Source organism: Akebia trifoliata, chromosome 7 (assembly GCF_017979445.1).
Source record: "Akebia trifoliata isolate Shusen 1 chromosome 7, ASM1797944v1, whole genome shotgun sequence".
NCBI classification, from domain to species: domain Eukaryota; kingdom Viridiplantae; phylum Streptophyta; class Magnoliopsida; order Ranunculales; family Lardizabalaceae; genus Akebia; species Akebia trifoliata.
The window spans coordinates 19,173,310-19,192,362 of NC_141381.1; the positions used below are offsets into that span (position 1 = coordinate 19,173,310).

Here is a 19,053-nt window from a genome sequence, read left to right on the forward strand (position 1 = left end):
TACGATCTTCAAAGAGTAAGATCCAAATTATACTAATCGATACGTCCCTTAATATGATCTTTTTGTTGATCCCGATCTTGTTAAATATGAAATATACAATTCATTAAATTGAACTGGCCAATACAAGGTGATTGGGACTACATACCTATTTGAGTTTAGGCCAATTTGACCCAATGGATCCTAATATTCTACTTTAATCACTTTATCTACTATTTTTAAGCCAATTAATCCAATCGGTCAATGTTTTGATCCATTTACCAATTGGGCTAACTGGTTTAACTAGATATTGATCGGTATATCTCATCAGTTATGTCTATTGGGTTGGATCGGTATTGCCAGTTCAATTTAAGTGGTATGGACCGATCTACCCACTTACCTTCTGGTTAGATTAAAGAAAGGCAACCCGGAATCACTTATGGTAGATTCGAGTCGTGGCCTAATAGGACCGCACCTAAGTTCTAGGCTTACTATATAATTGTGACTTGATTAAGACAAAGCTTAGGTCACTTCAACCCGAAACACTGATATACTATCACAATTCTACCTGGTCAAATAGTACGTGATGCTCCAGTTTGATATACCCGAAGGTACTGTACTGAAGTTGTAGCGTTCACGGGTTTCCCCCGTGTCCCGAAGGACTAGGTTAGCTTAGATCCGGCTACTGGGTTTATAAGTACATGACATGATGTAAATATGTGTATGCATGCTCGTGAGTGTGTGCAAAGGGACAAAGTGCGTCCGGGACATTTTTCGCAAATATCCAACCATACATATCAAATATATCCAATCATCAAATCAATCAACAGAGATAAACAATTGAACATATCTAATCACATACCAATGAAAGAAAAGATAAAATCTAATATAATCTAAGATTCTCATTGAGTCAACTGGGCTGACTCAATGAAAAAGTCAACCTAAGGATAGTCTTGGATCGGGTCAAGTTTGACCCTAAAGATCCCCAATAGAGTAGTCACTGAAATCGCCTCGACCCCCCCGCAAGCACTAAATAGTAAATAAGAGTCCGATTACACAAATTGTGGATTTTTAAAGAATAGGGAGTCGACACCTAATTTAGGTCTAGGAACAATAGATAACTCCAAAATGGATCGGGTTGGTCTACAATAATGGGTAAGGGGTTAGATTACGGGTTTCGAAAGGTATTAGACATCGAATCCACCTAATCAAAATGATCAGTCTCTATTGCGATCCAAAAATATCCTATGGTCAACATTCAAAGACTAAAGGTCAAACTAAGGTCCAATCATCATCAAATCGCATCAGATTTACTAAACAAATCTTACGGCTAAAATAATTACATAGTTTTTTGAATATCGTGTAGTAGAATCCCATGATTTAAAAGGGTTTACATGGTACCAAAATTTAGTGAATCGATTCAATCACATTTGGAAGAATGTTAAATCAATTTTTAATGTTATGTACACAAAATTAATGAATTGGCTCATTGACGACATTTTATCAAAGAAAATTCAATTTTTGAATCGTCACGTGTACTAAATTAGTGAGTTGATCCACACATTTGTTATCCAAGAAATTTTGATTTTTTAATCGCCATGTGCATTAAATCAGTGAGTTGACTCATACATTTAACTAAAGAAATTTTGATTTTTAAATTGTCACATGTATTAAAATCAGTGAGTCGACTCAACAATTTTAATCAATGAAATCTTGATTTTTTGAATGGTCGCATGTATTAAAATCAGTGAGTTAACCCACAAATTATTAATCAAAGAAATCTTATATTTTTTGAGTTGTCACGTGTATTAAAATCAGTGAGTCGACTCATATATTTTTAACCAAAGAAATTCGATTTTTAAATTGCCACGTGTACTAAAATAAGTGAGTTAACTCACAAATTATTAATCAAAGAAATTTTGATTCTATGAATTGTCACGTGTATTAAAATCAGTGAGTCGACTCACACATTTTTAACAAAAGAAATTCGATTTTTGAATTACCACATGTACTAAAATCAGTACGTCGACTCACGTGCCCATTTCGTAAAAAATTTCGATTTTAAACTTTCAATGTACACCAAATTAGTGAGTTGACTCACGTGCCTATTTCATGAAAAATTTTAATTTTTAACTTCCAATGTACACAAAATCAGTGAGTCAACTCAACAATTAGTGAATTGATTCGATTATGTCATGAAAAGTATGAAATCTACTTTTAATGCCATGTGCACAAAAAATCAATGAATCGACTCAATAATTTTGATCAAAGGAATTTGATTTTTGAAATCACCACGTGTACCAAAATTAGCGAGTCAATCCAATAATATTATCAATCAATGAGATGATCCATTAATACCACAAAATCAGTGAATCGATCCGATTAAATTATAAATCAATGGGTTGATGAGTCGATTCAACAATTTTGATCAAAGGAATTTAATTTTTGAAATCGCCACGTGTACCAAAATTAGCCAGTCAATCCAATAATATTATCAATCAATGAGATGATCCATTAACATCACAAAATCAATGAATCGATCCGATTAAATTATTAATTACTAGGTTGAATTATCATAAAATTAATGATTCGATCCGATTAAAAAAAATCAATGAGTCGTCTCTCTAATTTTGTATTAATTTGATCGATTATCAACATTAAAAATCAATGAATCGATCTACTAATACTTCGAGAACTCAAATAAATAAAATAAAAAAGTAAATTATGAAATCAAGAATAAATAAATAAAATAAAAAGTAAATAAAATAAAATACATTTTCCAAATGATTTCGGACGCTTAGATTCCTTCAATAAAAACTCGAAATAGTTTATAAGTAGTGTTGTGATCTTGTGATTTTGTTGTGTGAATTTTCCTCCAAAATCAGTTTTTTTTTGTTGCTTGAATGGTTGAAAAAAGGGATGTAGTGAAGAGGAAGGAGAATAGAGAAAGTGAAAGAAAGTATTTGGACCTACTTTGGAATGCCCTAATCCTTAACTCATATCCATCTCTTTTGTCTTTTTGTGCAAAGAAAAGTAAAGGCTACTTTTAGACTCTTTTACACACATTTTTCTCTATAAATATAGCCTCCATTTCTAGAGAAAATGTCACATCTTAGTTCTCTTATCCAAGACTCATTTAATTTAAGGCTCTTAGCCTATTCTCTTATTTTTTATATTTTCATTTTCTAGTTATTTTCTTTTAGCTAAATAGTCTTGTAAGAAGTAGAAGAAGAAGAAGTTGTAAGTTTCTCCATGAAATGAAGAAAAGTTATTTCATCTCTTATCTTCCTCTCTTGCAATGACATTAGGCTAAGTTTCCCTCCATTGGAGAGTGGAAAAGTCTAGAGCAAGTTCTTGTGTTATTTCTAATTTCATGTCTTTCTTTTATTTAAAATACTTATGAGTTCTCTTTAAGTTTATTGCACCTTTTATTCCTAATATAAACACTTTATGCTTAGATTAGATCAATATAAAGTATGCTTAAACTAGATAATTGGTAGTAGAAAGTTTTCAAAGAATTCTACTTTGTCTATGTTCCCTTATTTCATTTCATTTGTAAAACTTTCCGATCTAAGGAGCTAACACCAAGCCCTTACGATTAAGTTATAAAAATGCTAGAAATTAGGAATTGCTCATCAACATATTCTAGGTAGATCCACCTCCAATGGTGTTTTAATTTTATAAGTTTACTTGCTTTTAATTTCATTTACTTTAGTTTATTTTCTAGCAATTTTACATTTTCTTATAAGTTCAAAAATACAAAGAAAAACAGTTTTAATTTCTTTTAGTTAATTTAAATTTTATCTTCTTAGCTTAACTCTATTCCTCATTTCTCTTGGGTTCGATCACCTACTTGCCCCACAAGTAAGGTAAAAGTAAGATTATTATTAATTCTGGTGAGAAGAACAACGATAGTCTCATCAGAAGGTGTGACTTTTTTTTTCAAGAAAGAAGAAGAAGTTGTAGGTTTAATGGTGAAAAAAATATTGTTGTTTTTTTTTAAGGACAACCCCAAAAAAAAATTTCTCCCTCTTTCAATGGTTCTCTTACTCCTCTTTTAATGTGGTTCTACTATCAAACATGAGAGAGGGAGAGATGGTAGAGGACATGGGTAATTATGAGAAGTTGGAAAGAGAGAGATGGAGGATATAGGAAAGAAAGAGTTGAAGAAGAAAATGTGTGCCCACGTTTTTTTTTTCTTTCTCTCTTTTTTATTTTTTTATTTTTTTATTTTTGGATAATGGGGGGTGGTGATCCCACACTACTCGCCTTAATGATCTCTTATAGACCATTTTTAAATTGATTGATTAGTTGGAACTCGATTTTACTTCAATCAGATTCAGATTTCAATTTGATCGAGTGGATTTTACTTTTAGTTAATTGATTTAATTTTGAATACGATTAGTCGATTTTAGTTTTAAATTTGGTTGATCAATTTTAATTGGTCGATTGGATTTTAATTTCAATGTTAATTGATAGATTGGATTTTGATTTAAAAGTTTGATGGATTTTAATTTTCACTTTGCTTAATCGATTGGATTTTAATTTAACTTTTGTTTGATTATGATTTGATTTTGATTTTTCTTTTAAATTTGATTTTAAAATTTGGTTAGGTTGATTCAATTTTAATTATTTTGATTTTATTTCAAATTTGATTCGGTCAAACGAGTTCAATGTTAAATTTAGTTAGGTTCCGTTTTGAATTTATTGACTGGTTGGTTTTTATTTTTATTTTTAATTTAATCGGTTGAATAATTTTAATTTTGATTTTCAATTTGATTTTGCATTTTGATTAGATTTTAATTTGATTTTCGATTTGAATTTGATTTGAATTTTAAATTTGTTTCTTGATTAAATTTTAGTTTAATTTTCGATTTGAGTTTTATTTTGATTTTTAATTTGAATTTGATTTGAAATTTAAATTTGTTTTATGGACACATTATTTATTAAATTTTGAATATATCAACCATTTTGGGGGGGTTTGGAGTCGCTACAATTCATATTTGAAATGGGTGTGAATGGTCATCCGGATTGCATTTTTTTGAAAAATCATATTTTTTGGCATTTGATGACTCTCATATGGATATGACTCATTTTTTCTAACTTTTGATTTAAGGTAAGGGGATCCATTTTATGGAATAGGAAAAGTGTTAGGCACCCTACTCCATCCACCGTTGGTGGTAACCTCGAATTCGGTCCATTCTCAAAAATAAAAATAAACGAAATCAAAAAATCCCAAATGTGCCCTCAAGTATGAGGGACTTTCATATGGGTTCAAACCATTGAGGGCACCCTTATGGAAAAAGAGGCACTTTGATGGTTCAAACCATGGTGGTGTGTGCAAAAGTGTAGAGAAAGGGGTGAGTAGAAAATGGGAGTTGGAGGGGTTGTGTTTTTTGTTCAAATCCACCTTGTTTCTTTGTTGACTTTCTTTAACTTTTCTTGATGAGGCCTTTAACTTTCTTGGATTTGCTTGAGAAGAAGTTGATAGTTAAGAGTTGAAGGTAATGAAGGTGAGTTGAGAGGAGAGGGTTGAAGGTAGTAGGGTGAGTTGAGAGTAGAGTGTTGAGTGGTGTGTTGAGAGAGTGATTTTAATCTCTTGAGGGTAAACCTTAGATTTTTCCTTAGGGGTTGTGAGTGGAGAATGAGGGGGTTTTATAGGATTTGGGAGTATTTTTAAGGGTAAAATTGGGTGAAATGAGGAGGAATGGTAGAATGGTGTGGGGTTTAAGAGAAATGTAGGGGTAAATTAGAAAGGTTCGAAGGGTATTTGTGTAAGAAGGTTAAATGGGTTGTTTTACAACCTAAATGAGTTGGATCTTTCAAACCATTTGGGTTGAATGTTAAGTGAAGGATAATAAATGGTGAAGATGGGGTGTAAGAGAGTAATAGATGGGTTAAGTGTTTGGGGAGTGGTGTTTGGATTTGAGAGAATGGGGGGTGTAAGAGGGTGGTTGATGATATTTTAGGAGGGTGTGGGAGATGATGTCATATGTTAAAATAGGTGGAAATGAAGGGTTGAGATGAATTGATGGGAAAGTATGAGTATTTGATTTGAAATGAGGGGTGTGGGTTTAGATTGTAGATATGGGTTTTATAGGGAATGATGATGGTAGATTAGGGGGAGATATAAGTTAGGTGTGTGGGTAGATTAGATTTTTTTAGAGAAAAAATGATGGGTTGATGTGGGTAGATTAGGATAACGTATAGGTTAGGAGTGTGGGTAGATGATGTTTAAAGAAAATGTGATGGGATAGGTTGGGGATGAGGGAAGTGAGTTGGGATGGTGACATGTGTCCCATCTTGATGATTGTGGTTATTGGTTGTGATGTTGGGTTGGGTTGAGTTGGGTTTGGGTAATGAGTAGAGCTTTGGACTTTTGACTTTGGGGTTTAGTAGTGGATTGGATTAAAGAATGGTTGGGTTTTAGGTTGTAGGTTGGGCTTGGGTATGATGGGTTTATGTTGGGTTGGGTGTATTGATGGATAAGATTAATTTGAATGGGCTTAGGTGATGGGTTTAGGTTGGGTTGGATGGGGTTAATTTGAATGGGCTTAGGTGATGGGTCTAGGTTGGGTTGGGGGTGTAGAACAAGAATGGGTTTGGACTTGTAGACTGTAGGAGGGAGGTGAGATGTTTGGGTCTATAGGTCACGTAAGTAGGCTCAAATCATTTGAGAGAGAAAGAAGATTTTTTTGGAGGTATGGGCTTTGAGGGCCCAATATGATTTTTCTATCTTTTTGGGCATTTTGCGTGAAGGGCTCGGTCAAATTTGGGTGTCTACACTGAGTTAAATTTTAGTTTAATTTTCGATTTGAATTTTATTTTGATTTTCAGTTTGAATTTGATTTTCCTAGGGATCAGAGTCTCTATGTTGGATATTGAGGGGCATTTTGATTATTTTTATGATTTTTTCTAAATTTCTCTATTTTTGTCGATTTGGGTCCTGTTAAACTTGAAATCACATTCTGAATGCAATTGAGATACTTTCGAGATTTTTTGGGGGTCAAAAATTTATGAAAGGTATTTTCGTCATTTTGGTGATTTTTACAATTTTTTCTCGAATTTCTTTATTTTCATCGATTTGGGTCCCGTTAGACTCGAAATCACATTCTGAGTGCAATGGAGGTACTTTCGAGATTTTACGAAAGTCCAAAAATTTATTAAAGGTATTTTCATTATTTTTTTTTATTTTTACAGATTTTTACGAATTTTAGCGTGAGGTTTTTTTTAGTCCTTGTGTGGTTATTTCTAACTCTCAAATCCACATTTTCCTAGCATAACGAGGTTTCTAAGTTATTGAATTGTGTAGCGAACCTATGCGTACGTGCTTGCTAAGTTGGACGTAAGATGTAGCGATCCTAAGCGTGCGTAAACTTCTATATCGAGTCGTGACGAGTAGGGGAATGAAAATAAACTAAAAATAAAAGGAATCAAACAGTACTCATAAGCCTTCGAGTTCTTTATACTCATCATTAGGAATCCACAACAACCGGATGATGAATTGTCGAATTAGGCAGATGCAAAAAATGGGGTGTCTACACTATCTGTCTCTTCATCCATCTATCTATCAAATCTCACATGGTCGTGAGAACATGAGATATGCATCTATCCATAAATCTATCATGTCTTACATGGCATGGTCACTACACAAGGTTAGAGGCACTATCCCATCAATCAGTGAAGAACATGCGTTCTCTCCATCCATCCATCAATCAATTAATCAATCCAACTAACTTCCTATATATCTATCAAAGTATTTTTTTTAAAGTCATATGAGACCTATAGGGCATTAATCAATTCCATTTAATGGTTTTGATTGAGTAGAAAAACTCAAAAAACATGATAAAATCATAAGACATAAAAGTTGGAAAACTATGAAAAATTAGCTAAGTGTTAAAAAAAGTGATTTTTTAAAAATTGTTAAAATTGAAAATGACTTTTTATAAATGGAAGTCCTCGATAACATGAGAAACACTATGTAATTTTATAACTTAATTCAAATTAACGATAAAGATATCGCGTTTTGAAAATCAGACGAAAACATCGAAATTTACGTTTTATTCTTGAAACTAAAAATTACAGTTTGATATGAAGAGATTTGGATTTCAAAACCATTTCTAAAGTTTTCAAATGGGGGTAAAACTCTAAATTCATTAAAGAACTTAAAGTAAATGGAGAGAAAATATTAAAGAGGACATTTACTAAAATGATTTTAATGAAATAAAGGTGAAAAATATGTATATAAACTGTGGGGGAAACAAAGTTGAAACTATTTTTTAGTTTCTGAAACTTTTTGCTTCTGACGATGGTTGATGGTGGTGACATTAATAGTTGACGACGGGGCCATTAGCAAGAAGGAATGCTCAAACAGTTACATCAATTTTCAATTTTTTCGTCGAAAGCTAACCAAAATTGAAGTAAACATTATAAATTTGATTCTAAAACATTATACAACTTATAACAAACTTAAATAACATTCAATGAGTCAAAATCAATCAAAAATAATTACGCAAACATGATTAAACCCATTCAAACATGTTCGAATTTAACGAACTACTGAAAATTGAAAGAACAATCACAATCTAATGGATAAAATGTAATTTGCTATGAAATTGTTGTATAACTAGAAGATAGAATGGAAGGCATCCTACATGGATAAATTTCGATGGTTGATTGGAGGAGAAGAATGACACGAAGGTCGAAGTTGGTAGTCTTGGATGCGAAACGGTCGGGTGGTTGCAATACTCTTGGTGACGACACTCCTTTCTTTCCTATGATGAAAGTCGAATCTTCTCCCAAGTAAATGAAACCTTGAGTGGGATGTATCGAAACCCACTCGCTGATTTTGGTGAGAAACGAAGAGAACGAAAGAGAAAATAAGATAAAAAATCGTGAGATTGTAGAGCTCGATGTCATCTTCAACTTCTTCTTTGTCGTTGAAGTTCAACGATCACTCAACCGCGACGGATCTAGAAAGGAAAAAGGTAGAAACCCTTAGTTCTCAATTAGCTAGGGTTTGGGGGTTATTAGAGAAAATGAAAAGTAAAAAATAAAAGAAATCAGGTTTCTTTTATTTAAAGATGTTGGGGGCATAATTGGTATTCCTCGTTTGTTTATAGTTTCGACGGTAACTTGACTTTCCGAATTTGGAATTTGACAAATGAATACTTCATTCTCTATAATTTTTTGTTGCAAACCTAATGGTGTAATCATATTTGATAATTCTCGTTCTAACAAAAATTCACCATTTTGGGTCCTTGACACGAAATTTGAAGATTTTAAAATTTTTCCATCCAAACTAGAATTCGAGCGCTTATAGGCTAAAACATGTTTTTTGATCATTTTGAGTCTAATGGTAAAGTTAGATTTCATTAAAAATGAACAAAATAAAATATGAGTATTTTACCCTAAGTTCATCTTTTAGAATTTTCTCAAAATTTCACCATTTTGATTTCCTCGAGATACAAATTAAAAACTTGAGGTATTACACATTTGCCATTAAAGATCTCTCAAAACTCTATAAATAGAGGTTTATTCAAGGTAAATGGATGAGCTTTTGGATAGCAAGAAAATTATGTCAAAAAACTCTCTTGAGAGCTCCCTTAAGTCCCAAAATTTTGTCTATCTATTCCCTAATCCATCTAAAAGCCTAAAGGAAGAAAGAGAATAAGAAAGAACAAAAAAGGAAGACTAAGGTGGGGTATTAGACATCATTTTCCGTTTTTTTTTTTTTTTTTGTGCTTAAGCCCCCCAACTCCCCCTTCTATCTATCCTTCATCTTTATTTAGTGCACTTTTAAGTTCAAGTTCAATACACTGTATCTCTTTTGTTTTTCTTGTTTGTGGCAAGTCTTCACTTTGCAAAGCCATCTTCCCTTCTTATGTCCACAAATAAACTCTTGAAGAATGTCTATTAATATTCAAAGCAAGTTATTTTCATCTTATTTGAGTTTTTAGCATTTTTTTAAGTTCTTAGTTTGTTTCTTTTCTTGTAGATGGCTTAAGGAAGGGAAAGTAAGTCTTCACTATGTGAAGCAATCCCCATTTTCTAAATCCATGGAATAAGTTCTTTACGGAACAATGACATGCATTCACCCTAGCACACACATTACTTTTATTTATTCTAAAAGGCTATGAGTCAAACTGTAGACTTGTTTAGATCCATGTTAATCACTCTAAGCCAACAAATATAGTCCATATGGATATACACTTCATGCATAAGGTAATGGGTTCTCTAGAGGATATGTGCAACCCATGAACATGACCTTAGGACCCAACCAATAAAAACACTCATTTGTGAATGTATGAATCTAGATAAGTGTTTGGAGGCCAAAAGGGTAAAATCTATGATGATTTTCACCCAAACTTTAAGCCTACAAAAAATTCCAAAAAGCATGTATTCTCTCATATATGGTTTGCTCATTGAGTCATTTTACTCTATTTAAAGGTCAAACTATACTTCATTTGTTTCTTGACTTGTTGTTTTACTTTTAAATTATAAAAATACCAAAAAAAAATTAGTTTTCTTTTACAATTGGCTACTCTTTGATAACAACCATCTTAGTGGATGTGATAAGGTGCCTAACACCTTCCTTGTTTCACAACCGAACCTTTCTACTTAGTTCTTAAGTAGACCACATTTTTCATTGATGAAAATTACTATAAAATCATTTTTTTGGTATCCATTCACACCTTAAATCTTGAATGGCGAGGACTCTTAAAAGTCATTGTAGATTGAGGTTTAATCATTTAAACCCACAAAGACATATCTATAGGTTTTTTTAAATCTTGATCCGAATCTGATCCAAAATTCGAAAATTTTGATATGTTTCTGACTCTTATTTTTTGGATTGGATTGGATTGGATCATTGCCAGCCCTAGGCCTATCTAGTTCCGATCTAGACCTACCTCTCTCTCACGTGCAAATCACGTCAGTCTAGGAAGATTTTTATCTCTCTCTCTCTCTCTCTTGGTTACACTTATTTGTTTAAAAAGCGAGAGATCACCATGAGAAGTGAACTTTCATGATTTTAACTCCTGAAAGTTAAAACTCGTGAAACTAACCATGAGAATTAATTATAACTTCAATGTTTGGTTGCCTATGAGAATTCATTATGAAGTCGCAAAGAATTCAAAATCCATTAAGAAAATTAAATTATTAAAATATGTAGATCTTAAACACCAAGATGGAGCAAAATAATTTAAACAATTATAGTTGTTCTTCGCTTAAGAAACTCAAATCTTGGTTTGAAGAAATTATATGGAGAAAATCACAATTCTCGAATAAACCCTAAGTTTCTGATCTAATGCAAGAAATTTCACCTGAAATCAAAGAGCAAGGCCTAACAATTTTGTAGTAGGAAACTTGTAACTACACAAATAGATCTAAAATTATGAATAAACCCTAGAATTCTAGAAGAAATTCAAGATTTTTTAAGGACTAGGTTTTTGATAAAAAAAAATAATTCGAATTCAAATGAGAAAAAATAATAATTTTACATAGTAGACAAAAATGAGATATTTAGTTCAGGTACCTTTTGTGTTTTTTCCAATTGATGACACACCTCTTAACCTTGAGCTACTCTAATAGATTAAAGAAAATCGACTTAAATGCCCATAACTTGAAACCCTTGGTTGTTGTTTCCAAAACCAATTAGTTATCTTTAGCCTCTTAGTTTATTTATTTATTACCTTCATCGTTAATCGTAAGTTTCTATGTACTTCAACCTTCATACCTACATGGCAATATAAAATTTTCTAGAAGTTGAAGATTAAGTATAATTTTGGATAGAAAAAAAATCTAAGGTTTCTAAAAGGGATTAAGGTGAGATTGAAACTATGGATTAAATAGATTAAAAATTAGTAAGTCTTGATAAATTGACTCAAAAAAAAAAAAAAAAAAAACATTATCAACTGAGGTTGCATGTGCATAGAACCATATATTTTCCTCGAGATACACAAGGAAAAATCTATGGTTATGTGCTCCACGTCAGTTGAGTATATTTGAACATTTTTTTTTTTTTTTTGAGTTAGATTATCATTATTCAAAACTATTTTCCCATGATGTTGAAGAGCTTGAAGGTGATAGATTTTTAGGAGTAAAATTAGATGTTTTTGGCTTGAGATTGAAGTTGAAGGCATTTAGGTCAATTTACATGATCTATAATAGAATACTGGGTCACTAGGCATGCCCCTCAGTTTGAAAACATGAGGTCATCTCAAATATTCACTAAAATAGGGAGGGGTTTGCTTAAAGTTTACCACTAAATGGACTTCAAGAAGGGTAAAATTGTCCATATAAAAAAATAAGACTTATCTCACGTTCTCACCTCGATTTGAATGGTGGGGGGAAAGGCAAAGCTAGCCGTTAAGCTTGAGAAAACTAGCCGTTACATCTATTTTCTTCCCCACTTGTATTTCTCCACATCTCACACTTGAAATACGACCGTTGCCCTCATAGCTCTCTATTTCTTCTCCACTTCTCTGCTCATTCTCTTATTCTCTTCAAACAATTTACACAATCATCTCACCTGAAAGCATAATACACCCTTTTCTGGAAATCCGACACACATTGCCGGATTCCCAAAAATTTCCACTATGGGTATCGCTATCGATAATGGAGGATCGTCAACTTCCATAACCCAATCTCATCACCACACTCACAAAGTCTTCCTTTTATGCAATTACATCCTCTTGGGTGCGGCATCAAGTTGCATTTTCCTCACTCTCTCCCTCCGACTCTTCCCATCCTTAACTGGATTCTTCCTCATCCTTCTCCACATCTTCACAATTGCAGGGGCAGTCTCGGGTTGTACCGTTGGGACCAATAGATTGTACACCGCCCACATGGTGGCTACGGTTCTAATGGCTATACTTGAAGGCTCTGTGTCGGTGCTCATCTTTTCAAGAACAGGGGATTTTCTTGGGCAATTGAAATCTTATGTAAGGGAAGAAGATGGAGTGGTGATCTTGAAACTTGCAGGTGGGCTTTGCATATTGATTTTTTGCTTAGAATGGGTTGTATTAGCACTTGCTTTTGCTTTGAGGTACTATGCTTATGTTGAAGGAGATGATGATGGTAGTACTAATTCAAGGAAGAGGAGTGCCAAGGTTCAAGAGGAGGAGATGAATGACTGGCCATGGCCATTCCAAGTGTAAAAATATATTTATTTATTTTATTTAAAACTTTTTTGCTCTTCTCTTTATGTTGTTGGATTTTTCTGCAAATTTTTAGTGAATATGGGTAAAATTGCTTATTTGTTTTGCTCTTGACATGTATCATGTATGTGAGTACTGGTGTTTGGTTTACAAGATGAGTGCATTTGGACTCATTTTCTATAAGTCTTCCAAAGAAGATGTTGGTGTCCTCCAAGGGTTCTACAACATAGGTATCTCAAGTAATTTACATAGAAAACAATTGTGTAGAGAATTCAATTAACAAAAATCATCTCTTACTTGACCAGAATGAAGCACTCAGAGGGTATTGTTATGAGGAGGAAAACAATGACTTCCCAAACCTTCTCACACCAAGAAAGGTCAATAATTTTGATATCACTTCACTTAATTCAATATTATCAAATTCACTCCTTTTATTTCAAATAATGCAAAATAAAAAAATAAAAATAAAAAGAAAGAAAGAAAGAAAGAAAGAATAAAATCAAAGGAAAGAAGATCACATTATGATTAAATACATCCAAAATGATTAAGAGAAATTGCTCGAATTACGGTTAAAGGAATTGATTGCAATCTCACGACCCTGTCAAATTCACTCCTTTTATTACAAATAAAGCGAAAACTTAGAATAAAATCAAAGGAGAGAAGAAGAAGAAGATCACAATATGGATAAAATACATCCAAAATGATTAAGAGAAATTGCTCAAATTATTATTGGTTCAGTAACGTTTTTGAAATATCAATCGGTATTTTTATCAAAATGAGTATCTTTTGTACACATACCTTTTTAATCAAACTTCATACAAATGAACTGATTTTTTTTTTTTTTCAAAATTTTGTAAAACATCAGAGCCTTTTATTTGACGTTCACAAGAAAGATAAATGTTCATGCTCACATACACGAAACAAACCAATGAACCAAAAGCAAATTAAAAAACGAATTCGAGCCATTTACTCCTACCAACAACTTGGTTTGTTCTAAAGTGGCAAATTATGAATCCAATTCAAACCAAACTAACTAGAAAAACATAGGGTTTTAACAAGACAGAATTGTAAACAAATTTGGACCAAAGCTGAAGGCAAAACTTTAGCCCCAATTGATCTCGAATTAAATTACAAATCAAAATTTCATTGTGCTGCTATTGGCACCCCAAGTTGTACTTATTACACATTAATTGAAAATAAGTGAATGATTTAAAATAAATAAAAATGGGGGTGCCAATAGAAGCTCTTTTTTCTCTGTTTTTTGGGTTTAGGGTTTTAGATGGAGCGAATCTCCATTTTGTCCACTGAATATGACAAAATTCCGAGTTTGGCACACTATACATTTAAATTTCAGAAACATGCATTCGTCATTTTTATAACCTACAATTTACGAACTCAAGCGTCCATCACTTTTAACATCTATGATTCTTAGATATACTAGGGAATTCATTGATTATAAAAATGACAAATTCAATTGAAAATTCATGTATTGAGAATTAAAATGAATAGTGTACCAAAATTGGAATTTGGACATAAGTTGTGCACATTTTAGAAAAAATCCCTCTTACATGAGCCTAAACATAATTGCAAAGAACTACTAAAATTGTTTGAACAGAGTGTTATAATGTCATGTAATGTTGAGATTATAATTTGACCCAAATCTTCATAATGGTTAAACTTTGAGCATTGTGTTTTAATCCTTAATTGGAGAGTGATGGATAATTTAAGAAATTGGGGTCCAATGAGTAAAAGTTGGGGTGTCAAAAGCAGGTTTCAATTTTAGAATGGGCAATGTTAAGGTGTGTGGTAAGGACAAACGTTAAAGTGCACATTGGAAATTGGATTTTCTTCAGAAAATATCCTCAGATTCCAATTTTCATAGTGTATTTATTGGACTTTAATGTGCCCTTAAAGGTATGAAATGCCCCCATAAAAGATTTTTTTTATACCAAAAATTAACTTCAAATACGTATTTCCAAGATGTATTAATATGTTCCCTTAAAACACATATTAACAAAACCCATATAAATATAAATATAAATACTAATTTATTTTATTTTATTTTTCTAAAACTAAAAAATAAAAAAAGCCTCATAACTCGGCCAAATTTGTAAATGACTCGATTGTTAAAGAAAAAATCTTCAGAGTTAACTCGGAGTACGAGTCACCTAAAAAACTAGTTAGTCGACCCAGCGAGTTTGAAGACTACGGTCTACGGTGTCATTTTGGGGCTGAGCTTTATAAATTATGATAGAAGTACAGAAGGCCACGATACGTATTTCGCTTCCTCCAATCAGTATTTGTTCTCTTTCCTAAGAAGTTTGGTCCGTACAAAAATGGCGGCACTGCGAAGAGCTATTATGGTTACTCTCCGCCAAACCCTAACAGCGAATCATACCTCTGTTGCTATCGCTCCTCTTCGATCCGAAACCCTGTACAGGTAGAAATCTCTTAATTTCAATTATATATATTCAAAGAAATGTTTGCTTCCTGTTATGCTCTTTGATTGGATGAACACTAGGGTTAATTTGTATTTTATTTTATGTTTCTTTCGTTTTCAGGTCTCATTTAGGTTCGTTTTCTCGTTTTTCTTCTGATCCTCAACCGTTCGACATCGATCTTTCAAACGAAGAAAGCAAAAGACGCATTTTGAACAGGTTGTTATCTATTTTCCCAATTCGTTTGTGACCTAGTGTTTGAGTTGTTGATTTAATAAGTAATATGTCCCCTTTTTTGTGTGTGTTTAGGTTGTTGTATCGAAGCAGGCAACGTGGGTTTCTCGAATTGGATTTGGTTTTAGGAAATTGGGTGGAACAGCATATTTCTTCATTGGACGAATCGAAAATTAAAGCGCTTGCAGATGTTCTCGATCTGGTAAACCTCTGATACCTTTTGTGTTTTTGTTTGTTGATTTTATTAGTAGTTCTTTAATTTTGATTCTGCTATGAGATTGATAAGTTTTATGGTAGAATTTGAAACATGGGTCTTGTAGAGTAGAGAATCCTTCTTACAAAAAATGAAGGATCGAAATTTTTGCTCTCTTGTGCAAAATCACAGAATTCTCTAATAAAATTTGTGAAATTCTCCAAATAAGGGACTAGCTGATTAAATAGACTAATTAATCTATAATTTATCAGTTAATAATACAAGATGTAACATTTTTACCCGTCACCTCAAATTTTTTATTTTCTTCAGCATTCAAATCTCAAGAACAAGATATGGTTTTTAGGGAGGTTGAAGATGATGGAGTTTGGTAAGAAACCCAAAAACATTATGTATAAATTATCTGAATATTTTTTAGCAAGCTTTCCCAACTTTATCCAAATTTACATAATCAACCTCCCCCACCCCCGTAATTTCCGAATCTGAACTTTGATACTATGCTTGGGTCATATTGGTTCAGTTCTTGTCAGGTTTCAATATGAATTAGCTAAAAAAAGAACCTATTATGCTCAAACAGTTTGGGTTTGTAGAAGTGCTTGTTATGAAACTGAAATTAACAGACCTGGATAATCAATCATTTATGGCTTCAGTCAGGTATGGTTTAATCAGGTTCTCATTGATCTCCCAACCTAGGCCAAAGCAACTTATTTGGCTTAGTGTCAACTAGAAAATTAACTTCAAGACCTTATCTTTGTAAGTGTATATGTTCGTATTATACATACAAATAAAAATAAACGAAATGTTTCTAGTTTATTTAGGACTTTTTTTTTTCTTTCTTTGCATAGGGATAAGGTGCCGGTGGGGATTTGATCCCAAGTCTGTAGCATTGCCTCTCTCAGACTTCACTAACTTACCAAGTTGACACCTTTAGTTTTGTGTGAATTATCCTCGTAACTTTGTGTGTCAAATTGTATATTATTCCCCTTTTTCTTTTTCCAATGTATTGGTTGTATCATTTTGTTAGCTTCTAAGTCCTTGAATTAGACAAAGATATTGAAAGACAACCAGAACAAAACACAGACTCAAGGGCTATCATGCTCAACACAATCTATACATGCATAGATTGTGTGGTTGCTATCTTCTGAACATTTTTTTGTCCGAAAAGATCTTCTAGACATGGTTCAAAGTATCTTATTTTCTTGGCCTAGACATGTTCCACTGAGATATCTTCAAAAATAATATAAGTGATTAAAACATTTTGTTAAAATTATATTATGTCATCTTCCTTTCTGGGCAACAAACTCTGACAATATTTCTGTGAGAATTCTTGTAATTTTGGCAACCACATATATTCTTTCTGGGTAACAGTTCTTAAATTGTGAGATATATTGAGTATCTCCCAACATGACATTTGAAACTGTTTACAGGGAGATGCAATGCACTTAAACTATCCTAATGAAGGAGCTTTTAATTCAAGGAAGATAAATACTAGACATCAGATGCTTAATGCAAATGAATGCATGAGTGTGATCCATGCATTATTTGGAATTAGATGGGAAAAATAAACCATGGCCTTGGGATGCAAGTTATGCCAATTTCCTTCCTACCACTTTAGTTTGCTTCTAGGAAGATTACCATGTGGATCTGACAGCTAAGAAACCTGAAGGTGTCATTTTTATGTTACATTGGGTGAAGTAAATTGCATTCCTCTTATGTTTTTTTATGGCCATCTCAGTCATTGAGCAGTCTTATTATTAATATAAATCTACCTTCACTTCTTTCCACAAAAAAAAAAAAAAAACGGGAAAGATTTGGACCAAGGGTCTACCAAATGTCTTCACTTGATATTTGTTGCCCCTTGTGATCAATAAGCACAGTTTGCTTGATACTGATTCACCCATTATGGCTATGATGTTAGTTATGCCATAGGAACTGATCCTCAATTTTCCAACCTATAAGAAGAGGGAGCCTGGCTAATCTCCATCAGTTAATAGGGTTTTGCCTTGATTTATTTCATTTTTAACTCTAGCATTTAGTGGGATCCATTGTTAGAGTTGCTTTCATAAAAATTTGGTTTTTCTGTGCAATTCTTTTATTCTCAATGTTCCCCATAATGAATGGCACTTCATTTTGAGAAATTTTCCTCCCTTTTGTGTGCTTTTCATGGAATTAATTTTGCTTCATCTTCTCTGATTCTTATTTCTTCAGGAAAGCCCTGCTCTGTGGAAGTGGCTCAGTGGCCAAGAGCAACCACCTGAGGCAATGAACAGCAATCCGGTCAGAATAATTTAGAAAAACCCAAACACCACAGATTCTTCTCTATTTGTTTGGGTTTTAATTCTTATGCAATTTATCTGTTTGTATGTATAGGTATTTTCCGCTGTTCGCAACAAGGTTATAGGCAATCTCGACAGCCATGCTTCCCCGGAGACACGTGCAACACCTGGTCAACCATGGGTAAGAGGATGGGATGATTTTAAGAAGGGACAAAACAGCCCCATATTCGGCAACCAGTAACATGGAATCACCCAATTACCTTTAAATTTGGAGATTGAAGATATATATTATTCCCTGTTGTTTAGTAAAGAATAAAAGGGGTATTCTTTTGACTATACCTCTTGTATAAATTCAATAACAGGTTCAAGTGACACCATAAACAATATAGGTGTGGGTTCTGCTACATCGTAAGAGAACTCTGTAATGAACAAATACAAGATGTTGCTTCGGCTTGTGTTGAATTTTACATATTGCCCTCGAAAGAAATTTGAATTGCTTCATTGGTAAAAACATTGAATATGGTAATGCCACAAGTGCTGGGGGAAACAAAAAACATAGCATTACCATTCATTTAAAAAGAGAGAGAGAGAGGGGGGGGGGGGGGGGGGTGTTCCATCTCAAGTGAATGATGTGTTTGAAACACCAAAACTACTGGTTTCTCATCTTCTTCACATAGTTGGATTTTCCAACGGATATTGTGGTCATTTTCGACGATTTTTTAATATCATGATGACGAATTGGAAAGTGATACTCTAAA

At 33.1% G+C, this 19,053-nt stretch overlaps 2 protein-coding genes across 2 annotated transcripts; both read left to right on the forward strand.

The window, feature by feature from the left end:
• Window positions 1-12,450: 12,450 nt before the first annotated feature.
• Window positions 12,451-13,234, forward strand: LOC147398324 (uncharacterized). Its single transcript, XM_086448968.1, has one exon. It carries the CDS (start codon window positions 12,576-12,578, stop codon window positions 13,134-13,136), a length of 561 nt encoding a protein of 186 aa, XP_086305094.1. The 5' UTR covers window positions 12,451-12,575; the 3' UTR covers window positions 13,137-13,234.
• A 2,160-nt stretch (window positions 13,235-15,394) lies between these two features.
• On the forward strand, window positions 15,395-18,782 carry SDHAF2 (succinate dehydrogenase assembly factor). Its single transcript, XM_086447473.1, has 5 exons — window positions 15,395-15,576; window positions 15,698-15,793; window positions 15,884-16,010; window positions 18,228-18,296; window positions 18,390-18,782. Exons 1-5 carry the CDS (start codon window positions 15,473-15,475, stop codon window positions 18,534-18,536), a joined length of 543 nt encoding a protein of 180 aa, XP_086303599.1. The 5' UTR covers window positions 15,395-15,472; the 3' UTR covers window positions 18,537-18,782.
• The last annotated feature ends 271 nt before the right edge of the window (window positions 18,783-19,053 follow it).